The sequence below is a fragment of the Staurois parvus genome, unplaced genomic scaffold (assembly GCF_062004578.1).
Source record: "Staurois parvus isolate SC_StPar_1 unplaced genomic scaffold, SC_StPar_1.0 ptg000078l, whole genome shotgun sequence".
Taxonomy (NCBI): Eukaryota; Metazoa; Chordata; class Amphibia; order Anura; family Ranidae; genus Staurois; species Staurois parvus.
Window position 1 is genome coordinate 8212311 of NW_028317874.1, and position 15624 is coordinate 8227934.

At 41.6% G+C, this 15624-nt stretch overlaps 1 protein-coding gene across 5 annotated transcripts in view; it reads right to left on the reverse strand.

The window, feature by feature from the left end:
* Positions 1 to 1626: 1626 nt before the first annotated feature.
* The window catches only part of GYG1 (glycogenin 1), a 55858-nt gene continuing 41860 nt past the window's right edge, over positions 1627 to 15624 (reverse strand). For 3 of the 5 annotated variants that reach the window (XM_089669526.1, XM_089669530.1, XM_089669529.1), the window contains 3 exons: positions 10265 to 10484; positions 2642 to 2692; positions 1627 to 2416 (listed from right to left, as the gene is read on the reverse strand). In XM_089669526.1, the coding sequence (XP_089525652.1) occupies positions 2246 to 2416; positions 2642 to 2692; positions 10265 to 10484 (442 nt within the window). In that variant the 3' untranslated portion in view covers positions 1627 to 2245. Of the gene's footprint in view, positions 2417 to 2641; positions 2693 to 3114; positions 3172 to 10264; positions 10485 to 15624 lie in introns of all 5 variants that reach the window. The other 2 variants (XM_089669528.1, XM_089669527.1) reach the window with 2 other exon arrangements.

Sequence of the window (15624 nt, forward strand, 5' to 3'; positions counted from 1 at the left end):
ATCAAGGGAGAGGTAGGTACACAGTGGATGTAAAAGAAAATGTTCCACTGGATCTAGGCAAGTCCAGTGGTTACCACCATGGGAAAGGCAGGCCTGATGCCAGGATTCAGTAAGAAGTAGGTTAAGGGAATGAAAGACAAGTCATGGACAGATGTGAGCTTGTCACAGAATTCCACAAGTCACATGAGATGGGGGGTGGTTTTAGAAGCAAGGTAATTGACATTAAACCTGCTGTTTCCAGAGGAGGGAGGGTGCCATGTGGGTGGGGGCAGTAGTAAGACATTTGAGGGCCTGGATTAAAAAGGAGATATCCCCAGAAACTAGGAGAAAGGTTAAAGATGGGTAGATGTACACCTCACTGTCCTGGGGTGTAGGTTACCATATGGGTCAAGTGTTTAACCCCTTAGTGACTCAGGGCAATACAAAATGTTAACATCTGCAATATGTACAGTTTTGCTAAAACATGCCAAAGTTGCAAAATTGCATTAAACTACTTGTTCATCCAGGTGGCTTATACCTAGTTTTCTTCTGAAGTAATTGTGCAATTTTGGTGGTAAATGGTAAGATCATGAACCAGATTTTCCCTTTGATAATAAAAGTATGATGGCAAGAAATATACAGCTGTCATAAAATGTGTGACTTATTACCATACTTTACCCACAAAAATAACCAGAGGGGTGTTTTGGGTAGGATTTATTTATTTTTTTTTTAAACCTTAAATATATTGACCCTTATTGACCCCAACACTAACCTAGATCAAACCTTGATCTAGCTTTTGTTTGCATCTTTCCTTGCAGGGGAGAAGGATGTAAATGTTCTCTCCATTCAGAAGAAACATGGGTGGGCTGCAATGCAACTGAACACTAAAATCCAATCAAAGACCATCACAGCCATCAGGTGACCAGGGACCAAGAGTCCCAGGGCTCTGAGCAGGCTGTGCAGTGTGTGGTCAGCACAACACAGGTATGCAGCCTCATGGATAAAAAGGCCCACTTCTGTGAGACTGCATATCTGTGTACTATTGGTGGGAAGGAGTTAAGAAGATGAGCAGTTATAGGGAGAGGATTTGGTTGATACATACAAGCTTTGGGATGAAGAAAAGGGGCATGTTAAAAATTTGAGAACAAAAACAAACACTAATGTAAGAAGTAAGAGTCAAGGGAGCATGTGAAAGGGTAAAAGGGAATAGGAATCACTTTGTAAGATGCTTTCCAAAATGTTTGCTTGCAGTCTGGAGTCACATCTTGCTGCTTTAGTTGATCTGCTGTGTTCAAATGCTCACTACTTGTTCCAAAAATTACCTGTCCAACTTGCCCAATAAGCAGATATAAAATTGTAGGGAGGAGGCAGGGACATGTTAAACGATCCAGTTAGGAACACTTCAAATATACCTTCTAAAGTTCAACCTGGTTAGTATTCCTCCAATTACTTTTGTTATGATGCAATATGGCCCCAACCAGTGTTAGATTTGAAAACTTCATACATTCCAGCTTTCAGGCTCTCCATCCCAAGCTGGACCAACATACATTGCTCTATGCTGGTAGCCTACAATCAGACAGTATGCTATGTTTGTTAGGCCTGTGTAGCAGGAATATAAAAAAAACAAAACACACACACCACACGAAATACACCGACCATAACCAGTTTATTTCTTTGAAGTGCCTTATTACAGTTGGTTTGAAAAAATGCATAACATTAACCCTCTATAGTACAGAACAAGCAGCATTTCAAGATGTTTACAGTGTACACATTGGTTCTATTGCACAATACTGCCACATTTCTCCAGTGTAGTGAACTGCTTGCTCATAAATGACTGCAAATAGAGGGGAAAAAAGGGGGGACAACATTTTGGGCACTCTGCTGGATAGGGGAACTGAAGAGCTTACACAGCTATGAAAGTCCAAGAAAAAGGAAACATGAGCAGTAGGAGCCAGTGCATCAATAGTGCCAACTACATCCTTTTGGAAATTGTAAAACCTGAGGTTGTGCTACTTACAGGTTTTGTTTGTTCACTGGTTTAGGCAACAGTCCCTTTGCTACTCTAAAAATGGTAAAATGGCACAGTACTGGGTTTATAACAAAAAGATGCCTTTCCCCTCCCATTTCCCACTCACAAATGTGGAAATATCCACCAGCTGAAGTTTAGTAAAGCTCCTAGCAGTTTAGTAAACATTGTGGTAGACTGCTTCCAAAGCAGAACAGGTTGTGAAAAGTCCTTTGAGGTTTTGTGCAGAACAGTAGAATTCTATTGTAGATAGGAGTCTAGCTTCTTCTTGATGTTTTCATACGAATCTGCTCCCATGTAGTCAACCTGGCCCTGTTCCCATCTCTCTCTGCGTTCTTCTGAGGATATAGATGGTGGTTGAGGAGGTGGAGTTGCTATTGACAACTGTGACACTGCTTCTGTAACTTCCTCCTAAAAACAAAACCACCTTTTACTACAGGCTACTGAGCTATTACCTGATAAGAGGAAATGAGGAAACTAATGGATAGCCTCCATGCAAAAAAAGCAGGCAAAGCAGAACCGAACACAGAAGTAGCAAGACTGAGTAAACTAAAGAAAAAACCCAAGTAAAAAGAAAAAACTGCGATGGAATCTGCAGATTGTACAGAGTAATTTGACAACACTTTAAGTTCATACCTCTCTACAGAAGCGACAAGAGAAAGCCAGTGAACAGACCAAGCCCGACAGCTGTGAATAGTTATAGAAAGTTAAGCAAAAAGTGAAGAGGTTGAGGATTTGAGATACCCTATTAAGGAGGCCTGTGCTGCATGAAAAGGAAGAGTGCCCATGCAATACAATGCCCATCTATTCATTTAGAGAAATAAAATTCACATGCAACAGAAGCAGTATTGTACATAAATTCATTGTTGTAAGTCACCTATATCCAATTGTGAAAAGTCCAGGACAATCAAAGCACTGTGTGCGCCCCCCTCACAATTTTGGTGGCCCAGTTGCCATAGAAAGTGTAACCGTGAAACCTTATTGCTGACCCCTCCCTCGTGAAAGTACTAGTTTACTGGAAGCCATCCTAACCTGTCCAATACATTGAGACTCCTCCCAACCTGTTCTAGATCAAGTGCTTTACATCACCTTTCCATTTAGACACTTACCTGGCTGTCGAGCTCTTCCACTGTCAATTACTTGAATGACCAACACAGGGCAACTTTCTAAACAAAATTTGGCAGAGAGGTTTGTTTCCTATGACAGGTTTACATTAAGCAAAACTAATGAGTGAAATACAAGTGCTGACATTTGGAAGAAACCAATAGCTGACCTAAGACAACCTACAAATCCAAAAAGGAGATCTCATATGTTTCTGGTTGACGCCAGATGTACTAAAGGCATTGGGTCAGCCAGACAAAGGTCAGCTGTCATATTTCCTAAATGTCCTCATGATCCTAGTCACCAGTTAGAACATTCTACCATGTACCATGTCATTGTGGTCTCCCTGGTTATAGAAAAAATAAAAAATTTAAAGCCATAGTTAGGCAACACTGTCAGGCAGTTCCTGGTTAATTCCAATGCCAAGTTTGAGATGCTTTGGCAATTTTCATGTACATGTCTTTTTGGTTTGACGCCAGCACAAAAAAATAAAAATAAAAAATTTGGCAAAAACTTTTGGCCACACTTGTGTCACAGAGCTAGTCCAGGCCCTGCAGGGATCCACCCAGATTACTGACTGGCAACCGGCTCTCAGCACACCGACTGCCTGATCCAGCCACTACTGGCCTCTTGCTTGCGCCACAGCCTGGCACAGTGAGCACTGGAGGGGCAGAGCACAGAGCTGGTGACCGACAGTCAGCAGCTCACTGAAGACAAATAAGATTTAAAGATCACTGATCCCCTCTGCTTCTAAGACTGAGAAACAAGTGAACAGATGCAGCATTGGAGATGCTACAGCCACATAGTATCCCACACTTTAAACTGGAACGGCATGATGCAGAGCTTAGTTTTTGGCTGACAGCAAATTTTGGAGAATTTATCAAAAACTGATCAGACTGCCACACAGCTGCTCCAGATTGTCCTATTTAAGCACACTGAAGAGAATGTAAACAAAATCAGGAATTCTCAGAACATGCTAGAGCGCAAAAGGATGTTCAAAAACAACTTTTAAAGCCTGTTACTATGTTGGTTTGTCCCCACTGCTCAGGGGCAATCATGGGACTCCTACACATCAGAATCAAGCCCTATGACACTGCAATTTGCATGGCCTGAACTGGTCATGACAGGCAGAAGCTGGCTTTAGTGCTGGTTTTTCTTTAACTTTAAAAACAGACTCAAATCCCTGTAGCCACAGCCTTGGAAAAAGCAGATATGGCACTCTGATTATAAGTAACAGTGTGCACTGCAGGCAAGACCAACCAAAAGAAAGTTCTGCCATTTTCATGGACCAGAGAGCATTAACATCTCACTAGATAGTTCTAGCCTCCCAAGGCACAAATCTTGACACTACTCTGCTTTGGGTCAGACCACATCATCCTGCCAAGGCTGGATTACTCTGTATATACACTATAGTGCCAAAGTACTGGGGCACTATTGCCAAAAGTTTTGGGATACCACTGTCACTGGATTCAAGTGTTCCAATCACCTCCATGGCCACAGGCGAGTTTAAAAAAAAAAAAAAAAAAAAAAAAAACCTAGGCATGCAGGCTGCTTATACAAACATTTGTGAAAGAATGGGTAGCTCTCAGCTCAGTGAAAAAGCGTGGTACAAGATAGGTTGCCACCTGTGCAATAAGTCCATCTGTGAAATTTCTTTACTACTAAATATTCCAGTCAACTGTTCACAGTACTATAACAAAGTGGAAACAACTGGGAACAGCAACTCAGCCATGAAGTGGTAGGCCATGTAAAATAACAGAGTGAGGTCAGCACATGCTGAAGTGCAGAAGAAGCCAACTGTCTACAGAGCCTAACTAAAAAAATCTCCAAACTGTGTGGCCTTCAGATTACCACAACAGCGTGTAGAGAGCTTCATGGAATGGGTTTCCATGACAGAGCAGCTATATCCAAGCCTTACATCACAAAGTGCAATGCAAAGCATCAGATGCAGTAGTTTAAACACCGCCACTGGACTCTAGAGCAGTGGAGACATGTTCTCTGGAGTGGCAATTCATGCTCCTCTGGCAATCTGATGGACGTGTCTGGACTTTGCAGTCAGGCAAGTACCGTTCTTGCAACTGCATTGTGCAAGTGTAAAGTTTGGTGGAGGGGGGATTAGGATGTGGGGATGTTTTGCAGGGGTTGGGCTTGGTCCCTTAGTTCCAGTGAAGGGAACTCTTAAGGGGTCAGCAAACCAAGACATTTGACAACTGCACGCTCACAATTTGTGGATGACCCTTTCCTGTTTCTAGAGGACTACGCACCAGTGCACAAAGCAAGATCCATTTAAAAAAAAAAAAAAAAAAAAAAAAAGGCGCATGGATGAGCAAGTTTGTGCAGGCCAGTCAAGTTCCTCCCACACCAGAGTCCTGACCTCAACCCGATAGAACTCCTTTGGGATGAATTAGAAGATACTGAGCCAGGCCTTCTCAGTCAATATCAGTGCCTGACCTCACAAATGCGCTTCTGGAAGAATGGTCAAACATACCCAGACACGCCTAAACCTAGGACATACTTTGCAACTATAACAGCTTCTACTCTTCTGGAAAGGGTGGGCCAACTCAATATTGAACCCAACGGACCAAGACTGGTATGCCAATAAAGTTAATGTGTGCGTAAAAGGCAGGCGCCCAATACTTTTGACAATATAGTGTACAGTGGATATAAAAAAAAAAAAAAAAAAAAAAAGTCTGCACACCCCTGTTAAAAAAAAAAAAAAAAAAAAGTCAAATTTCAGGTTTGTGATTTTAAAAAATGAAATCATTTCAGAAGTTTCCAACTTTAATGTAACCTATAAACTGTACAACTCAGAACAAAAAGTTTAGGTGGAAGTAAAAAAAAAAAATATATAAAATATGGTTGCACAAGTGTGCACACCCTTAAATACGTGAAGTACTTTTTTTTTTTTGTTCTAGTACTCAAATAGTCTGAGTATTAGTATGGCACATCTTGGCAATATTTGCCCACTCTTCCTTACACTCGCAATGACATATTTGGAGTGTTTTTGCACCTCCTGTGCACAGCCCTCTTCAGATCATCCCACAGATTCGCGATTAGATTCAGGTCTGGGCCATTCTAAAAAAATGTTAATCTTCTGGTGAAGCCATTTTGTTGATTTGGATGTATGCTTTGGGTTGTTGTCATGCTGAAAGATGAAGTTACTCTAATGTTCAGCTTGCTAGCAGAAGCCTGAAGGTTTTGTGCCAATATTGACAGGTATTTGTCAAGGTAGAGGGAATTATGAACAGTTCCAAAGGCCCCAGTTCCCGGTTTAGAAAAACCGCCCCAAAGCATGCTACCACCATGCTTCACTGTGGGTATGGCGTTTTGCACCAAACATATCTTTTGGAATTAACCAAGGTTGAACCTTTTGGCCATAACATTTTCCCCACATCCTGAGAGACTTCAGATGTCTTTGCAAATTTTAGCCAGGCTTGGATATTTTTCTTCACAAGAAAAGGCTTCCATCTTACCACTCTCCCCCATAGCCCAGGACATATGAAGAATACGGGAGATTGTTGTCACATGTACCACACAGCCAGTACTTGCCAGATATTCCTACAGCTCTTTTAATGTTGCTGTAGGCCTTTTGGCAGCCTCCCAGACCAGTTTTCTTCTAGTGTTTATCAATTGGAGGGTTCTTGATAATGTCACTGTTGCACTATATTTTCTCCACTTGATTACTACCATCTTCACTGTGTTCCATGGTACATCTAATACCTTGGAAATTATTTTGTACCCTTCTTCTGACTGATACCTTTTAACAAGATCCCTCTGTGGACCATGGCCTTTGCTATAGGATGCGACTAAGAAAAATGTCAGGAAAGACCTACTAGAACAGCTGAGCTTTATTTGGGGTTAATCAGAGGCACTTTAAAAATGGAAAGTGTATACTGACTCCTATTTAACATGATTTTGAATACCATTGCTAAATTCTGAAAACTACATCCCCAATTATAAGAGGGTGTGCACAACTTATGCAACTGGATTAGTTTAGGTTTACTTCCCCCCCCCCCCCAAAAGATTTGTTTGTTTTTGAATTGAGTTGTACAGTTTATAGGTCAAATTAAAAGAAAAAAAGTGTAAACATTTCTGAAATGATTTATCTTAATCACATTTTAAATCACAGAAACCTGACATTTTAATAGGGGTCTTTAAACTTTATATCCACTGTCTACAATGAAACCACACAAATGACATTACCTGTATAACAAGCAACATTGTTGGTGTACAAGGTAGTGGCAGATCAGCTGCTGGCAGTCATGCATGTACATTTCAAGCTAGGCCTGCTCGAATGTAAAAATGTGCATTATTGACCATCACAACCAGTATATGCAGTGAATTCAGTAAACCATGTGCCCAGGTTTGGCAAGTTTACATTTAGTAAAACTGTACTGTGCTTTGTCCAGCAAATGGAATATAGTAAGCTCACTTCAAGTGAAACCTCCATTTTAAAATCAGTCAGAATACCAAAAGCAACAAGTGGAAACCTTGGCTTCCCTGCAGAAGGGGAAACCCATTCCCCTCTGGCCTATTGGTCATAGTTTGTCTGCCCTCACCACATTAAAGAACTCACAGGAGACTTCATAGAGTCAGAGTTAGCTTGAATATTACAGAACCTCAGCTGCCTTCAGTAAAAACAGTCAATGACCTGTAGATCCTGTCATCCAGGTATACTGAATATTTTCAGTACAGGTTCAGTTTTACTTTAACAAGCAAGTTTTTTACCCTCATTAAGTGTGCTGGCCTAGTCTTGCCCAACATTAAAATTTGGCAGGAAGGGTTAGAGGGGGTGGGAGGGAGAAAAAGGAAACAGACATTGCCTGGAGTCAGATTTTAGAACAATTTTATAAAACCCATTTACCTTCAAGCATTCTGTGTATTAAGGTCCCATACCCAGCAGTCACTTGCTTGTCAAGACCACTTCAGTCATGTTTTGCATTGAGCTGGAAGTGCATTTTTACCCAATGCAATCCAACCACACAAGGTAAAATGCCTTGCCTCCCATCTGGCTTGTTGTCACCACCATGTAGTGGTGTATGCCAAGGTACTGAATGCACTCTGCAATGAGGCAATCTACTGCCTTGCATCATGCAGTGGCCAATGGAACTTAACTGTGACATTTCACTTTTAACCAAACATTGATGTACTGCAGTTGGTGCATCTGCACTACTGTCATCCCACCACGCCAGTTGTTGCTGCCTCCTATTGCAGCCACTGGTGAGACTGTACCCCAAGCGTCATGTTACTTTAGATTTTTTCCACATTTATGAATGTATTTGTGGCTGTTGGCAAATTCATAATTCTGATCTCTGAAGTGACAATTGTGACCGACAACTGTACTTCAGCTTTACATAGTCATGTGAATGGCTTTACCTTTAAACCCAGTCATACAGTATAATCAGTGGGGGAAAAAAAAAAAAAAAAAGTATTCAAAGCCATTCATACTCTGAGGCTGATGTCAAATCAGGGCAGCACTGGAACAGTGCTGCCTGCTTCTATATACAGTTGCAGAGATCAAGATTTCAAGGTTTGCTTACCAGCCCCCCCCAATCTGCAATTTCTGCAGCCAGTGTGGGGAGGTGGTAGGGAAGGGAAAAAAAAAAAATGGGAGGGGGATCAGGCTGGTACAGTCCTGAGCTGTTAGAGCACCTGTATGCAGAAGCCTGCAGCTGTGTTTACAGGATACAAGAACACTGCACTGGTGAGAGGAGCCCAAGGGAGAGTGCTCACAGCCCCATCCCTCCACTGTCTTTCATTCTCGGCTCTTCTAGACACCTCTGTGCTTGGCAGTGCATGTTGTGTTCTCTCCCACGCTTCCTTCCCACTAGTGCAGCTGTATTCTCATGAACACCACTCCCGGCTTGTTAATATAGAAGTGCTGCACTGGCAGGAAAGAGGGAGAGAAAACAGCATGCACTGCCTCCTGGCTTTCTACTCCTAGCCTTGGGCTGACATGAGTAGCAATATCACAGTCAGCCAGTCCCCTTCACTTTCCTCAGATGTCTGTCCTCAGACCCGAGAGGACTCAGGTTCTGGATGATCACACAACTTCAGCTTAAAAGGTAGTGGAAAACAGGAGATGTAGAAATGTTCTTACCCAGGAATTGGAGTTTAAACTTTGGCTGCAAAAGTAGAAATAAAACTAAAGAAACCCCCCACCCTTATGTGTTTTCATATATGCATGCATAAAATAATATTTTTTTGTCTAGGTTTTTCTAAAGCAGGTGTATACTGTACAAAGTATAAGCAACTTTTATGGCGTTGTAGATGGAGGGCATGCAGATAAGGGAAAGGCTTGAGGGGCAGTTTTAAGTACATTAACATACAGTACCTCCCAGGTATTCAGGATCTTAACCATTTGTTAGTTTACAAGAGCTGCCAGCACAGTATAGACAGTATTTATGGCAGACATGCCTCCCCAGCCCCCTCCTTAACATTACATATGAATTTGAGTTTGATTAAAAAACGCAAGTTTGTTATGTGAATGAGAACATGTACAAAATTAGGTTATCCAAATGTAGCTACAAAAGTGGAAGTACGCTTTAAAAACAAAGTGAGCATGTGATTAAAAACCAATATGGAAATGTATCAAAACTGGAGCAGCTGTGCACAGCAACCAACTTCTACCTTAATTTTCAAAGTTTCAATGAAGCAGCTGAAGGCTGAAGTTGAATGGTTTACATACACTGTACAGCTTCTGGGAGGGGAAAAAAATTAGTACCCAAAATCTGTAGCAACTGTGCGATTCATTTTGACAACACCAATTGCATGTCTGAATTCAGCTCTCATCATGGCTTTCCAACTACCCCATATAATTGAGAGCCTTTGGTAGTGAAAAGCAACGTATAATGTTATAGTTTCACCTGTCTTCCCAACTTAGCAACTCCATTCCTGAGAAAGTGTTGCCCTCCCATACAAAACCTTGCGCCGGCTGGTTAAAGTTGTGAAAACATATGGTACACTTGTGCCAGTGAGCATAGAGTTCTAGAAGCCAAAACATCCCACAAAAATAGGATCAGGGTTAAATAGATACAACTGTAAACTCAAACTTGCCATTTGTATCTTTATAAACCTGTTATACTTTCCAAATTACTCACTAATCCCCAGTTTATAGTTTACAGATAATACTAGAATGTAACCCAATGGCAAACCTACCGCTTTTAAGCCAATTGACACATCTTTGACCACACCATGTTCTGTAAGGAGGGGTAAGATTCTTGACGTGTACATGTCCCACCAAAGCTGTAGAAATTCTGGGTGAATGAGTGTTTGGTCATGTGCATCACCTTTCACAGTCTTTGTTTTACTGTCATAGGTATAGTTCCAAGGCTTCACTTTACCCAGGAAATGCACTACCTTGGCATTTGCTCCAAATCTAAAAAAGAAATAAGGTGCGTGTCAGAAGCAGACAAGTGCAACACTTCTATTACAACACTAAGCATGTGGCCAGGTATCCAAAAAAAAAAAAACCCCCACACACCACACACTTTTGGCAAGTTTTACAGTTTTATTTTTTAACTGACATGTTCAACTCACAAGCTCTGTGCTGTGGTACTTCAGAGCAGCCCTGATCCTCTTCTCAGGTCCCCAGCCAGCGATGTCTGCTCCTCTGTCCCTATAGCAAGCCACTTGCTATGAAGTCACAGTGTCTTCTCAGCTGTGTATTACACACAGTGGGACTTTGCCCCGTCCCCACTCCCTCATTACATTTCAAGTGCTCAGAAAAAAGGGAGAATAAATGCAACTGCACAGCGCTGGATCTACACTCCTCTACCCCTTCACACAGGGAATGGGGTAGTGGTGGTGCAGAGCAATAGAAAATTTGACAGCAGACAGCATGTAAACATTCCCATCAGTTTGGCCCTGTGCTGATCACATGATGTAAATCAGCGTTGTCCAAAGAAAAAAACTACTAGCAATACACACCAAAATGAGCATGTGCAGATTGCCTCCTAGGGCTCTGATATGCCCCTTCCACAGTCCCCAATCCATCTGATAGTACAGACAAATGGGATCAAACAGCCTTTTTACACAGTGTGGATGATTAGCCCCCTTAGTTTCCACAGCGAGTAAAACAAGCATGCTTTACTGTATACAGACAGATTTTACTGTTGTGGGTTTAGTAACACCAAGGTAGCTTTTAAACTAAATGGCAATGCAAATGACTAGGAAAAAACAAAAAACTGGTTCATTGCCATCTGTCCACTGGAAAGTAATAGCCTATTATATATGCAATCCACACCCACAGCAGTGCTGTATTTTATATTGTGTTACCAGTGCCACGGAAGAGATGAAGGTTTAACTTTTTGGAAAGCCTGATAAAGTCTCATTAGGAAGCTAACAAAAATAATAACTCAACTAAACCACTGCAGATTAAAATGCACCATCTGATATATTCTTGTAACTTGGGCAGGAAAAAGTCATAACATCCCCATAACTTCTTAAAATGCTGACTGTACATGATTCAGAATGTTTAGCACAGATTGCACATTCATGCGAGAAGTCTTCCCTCCACCCAAACTTGGATTGTGTCCCAGTTAGACATGTAGAAGCGCTAGCCGTTGCCAGCGTCCCAGTACAACATAAAGTGCCCATTCATGACTAGTTACAGGCACATTCCACAAACAAGGTTTGTCAGTATACAGAAGCTCTGAAAAGGTAAGATTGCAGACAGCTATAGCACACCAAATATTGGATACAACAGGTTTATGCTCCTAGAGTAGGCAAGAGTCAGATTCATCCATTATAGGTAAAAGGTACTAAATATGGTTCAGAGAAATTTGACTCCTAGTGATGAAAGCATTGGTCACTATACCTATACGTTTTTTATCATGTCAAAAAGCCATGCAGCACAGAGTAAATTGATATCTCCCCATGTTTTTATTCATAAAAACACCTTGCATGTACAGAAAAAACACTCTGCCAAAAATGCACACTGCACCCAAGTCTTGCTTTGGGCTGATAAAATGGGGTGCAGGGAATACAAGCCTTTAAAAGAAGCTACCACCAGAAAAGTCAAAGTGGAACGTGACCTATAACTTGGTGTTCTTTAACAAGGAACATGCATTCCACAATGCTACCAAAACTAGTGTGCTGTAAACTGCCTCCAGCATTGTTCCCATTTCTTCTTGCTGGAGGCTGCCATTTTGCTGAAGCCCTGAGCAGCATTAAATCTTTAGGCTGTCAACAGATTGGCTTCTACAAATTCAGCACAGTAATACTGTCTAGCCCTGCACATGCTCATTTATCTATTTAGAAGCTGCATTTTAAAACCGTATAGGCACCAATTGTACGTTTTTACCTAACTACCTGCAAAAGGGGCCAGCATGAAGTAATCTAGCAGAACTTAATTTTCTGACAAGTTCCACTAAACAACCTGCAACTTCAGGCCAGCATCTGCACCAGTTTCTGATCACCATCGACCTTGACAAAATCAGGTAGTTCCAACTAAGGCCACTAAATTGGTTGCTGCCACAATGACAGGTTTTTAAGTTACTGTCAGTTTGTATGCCAAACTCAAAGCTGGTCTTACTCTACAGAGCTACACCATTCCTCAGAAAAAGGCATGTCTGAGCTGAATATGGCCAGGGATATAGTAGCCCTGTGAGGGAAGCTGTAACATTCATGACTGCTTCCCAGCAGTAAACCAGGAGATTCCCTGACCAAGAAGGCAAAATGGACACACGGCATTGCCCGTAGTTGAGAAATTGTCACTAGTTGAATGGAGCCTGACAGGGGAACAGGCTAGTTCCCAGTCATATATGCTTGCCTGTTGATCAAACAAGGCAGTCAGCAAATTCAAAAGCCACTATTGGTTGAGGTGTCTTGTGGGTGACCTAATGGGGAACTAGTCTGTCACCCCACCAGGATCCACTGAGCCTTACAAAAAACACTGCCTAGACATAATTACACCAACGTATGCATAGTGTCTCAAAGTACGTACAATGTAACCATGCAAGCTGAGCATATCTGTGCTGTGATCTTGTTAAAAGAAGGTGCTTTAAAACACACACACACACACACACACACACACACACACACACACACACACACGTGATACCCCTCATTCACCAACTTGTATGGACCTACATTAGAGTAATGCGCTTAGTGGGAAAAACCTGGTATGGCTGGTGCCATAAGGGCATATCTTCGGTGTGGATATGCCCATAATTGTGGAGATTAAGGTGTACAGCGGTCATAAATTAAAGACACTCATGGGGAATAAAGAGTGGTCACATAGCATAATTATGCTATGTGGCCATGGACTGGAAAAGTCACCATGGCTCTTGTCAGCTGACAAGATTAACCCCTCCCACTGGACGTCCTCAGGGGTGACATTTCCGGTCCGTGGAATGCACGCTGGTGCGCAGCCTCCGGATTGTCAATTTTTATGCCAGGCATCTCTTAATGTGAGTGCAATATTTGTTTATCTGGAAATTTTACATAAAATGGAATTCTGCTATGTGGTCACTATCTTTTCCCCATGAGTGCCTAAATTTAGGTTTGCTGTACACAATATAACTTATTCTACACTCCCTCCTCCACTTTATCAATGGAGGGAGCCACTGTTGTCTGCATAGGGATATGCAGAGTATACATAAGATTGTGTTAAGCTTCAAGGTAATCCTATAGAAGTGGAAGCATTGCAATTCTGGCACACAGGTATTTTTTGTAGTTGAAAAGGGAGCAAAAAACCTCATATACCCCATGCAGTAATGGCTGACCAACACCTGGAGGTTATCCTTTACAAAATGAATTAGGCAATAGCTTTGCCTGACCTAGTGGATTGTTATAGATATTATATGGGCAGCTTTACACTTTGCAATACATAGCTAGCTACTGTACTGGTCTATTAAATGCATGCATAGTATTTTTAGCTTGCCTGGGAAAGCCTGAACTAAAGGGAACTTGATTAGAAGCCAGTTTAGTTGTGCTTATGTTAGCAGTTGAAGTAAGCTCTAGTAACTCGATGTTGCAGTGAGTGGGAAAGGAATTTTCATGTGACCTGCTTCTCATGGCTGATACAGTTACAAAAGTCTGACAGGCAAATAAAACACTAGTTAACACTACTGTTCATGCAGTGGCTGGCAGTCACCATTTCACAGCCGTAATGAAAAAACTATGGCCTTAAGTACACCAACTTTCTTTCATCATTCAGATGAAACCTCCAGTTTGGTTTTGTTACGAGTGGTACTACTGCCAAATTATCCCTTTAAATACAGAATACACATTCTTTGCTTATAGGCAAATCATTTCCAGAGTTTAGAACTTCAGTTATTAAACGGTCACCTAAACACAAGTTAAAAAAATATTCATGTATAGTTTATATTCTAAAAATTTGTAGACCCAACATTTCAAATATATGCCTGCTATACCATGTACTTCTGAAAAAAGTATCCCGTTTTGTATTTCTTCCCTTGTGTAAAATCCCTGGTGTTTCTGCCAGTCCCTCTGCTGTAATAAAAAAGGGACCACATTAAAGCATGGGAACACATAGGCAGCTCTGTAGCATGCTGGGAACAGTCTACTCTTCTCCAATGATCAGACCACACACTTCACTAGGAGGATTAGTGTGCTGCTGTTTTTCCTTCCCCAGCTTTTAACCTCTGTTCTTAGCTGCATATGTGATACAAAAAAAAAAAAAAAAAAAAACCACACTATACACAAGTTTTGCCTTGCCTTTAATTCCCATTTTATATTGAATAGGTTGTTTTATAAGGGGCGGGTTTACAACCAAAAGCACCTTTTATTGCTCTCAGCTTTTCAAATCTCCAAATTCCACTTTCGGTGCTGTAAATTCAACTCGTTAAAGGGAGACTATCTTCACTCCCCATGGTCCTGTTGTATGTAGTATTGTATCCACCCTCTTGCTCTCGCCAGGGATGGACTAGGGTCTTTAGACTATGGAAGGTGTAGGTTGTCATGCACACTGCTCTAGGCACAAAATGCACTGTTGCTACCAAACGAAAGTGAGGGGGAACTGCTGTTCAGGAGTCCACAAAAGGATGTTACAAGGAGGCGTAGAAGAATGTGGTCACCTTTTAACTTGTTTCCCAACCGTGCTATAGCTAAAAAGACTGCTACAAAGCGGTTGTCCAGTTACGGAGGGCTTCCATGGACGTCCCCCCAGAATGCACCCCCAGCGGTGTGCACCCAGCACTTTAGTTATCACTGTTAGACACAATTTATCACATAATTTGAGTTAAAATGCCAACCACAGCAGCCTTTTACCATGTGATCAGCTGTGTCCAATGACAGCAGATTGCAATATAAAAACAGTTGCCGATAACTGGCAAAGGTGACGGGAGATCTGCACTAATAATCAGGGCCCAGATTGTCAGCGTCACCCCCACCGCAATCAGTGCCACCTGTCAGTGCAGGAGAAAAAAAAATTACACACTAGACACTAAAGAAAAAAAAAAAAAAAAAAAAAAAACTTTTCAAATTTTTTGCCCTCTTTCATTTACAGTGCAAAAAAAGCTCAGTGGTGATTAATCACTGGTGAACATAAACTT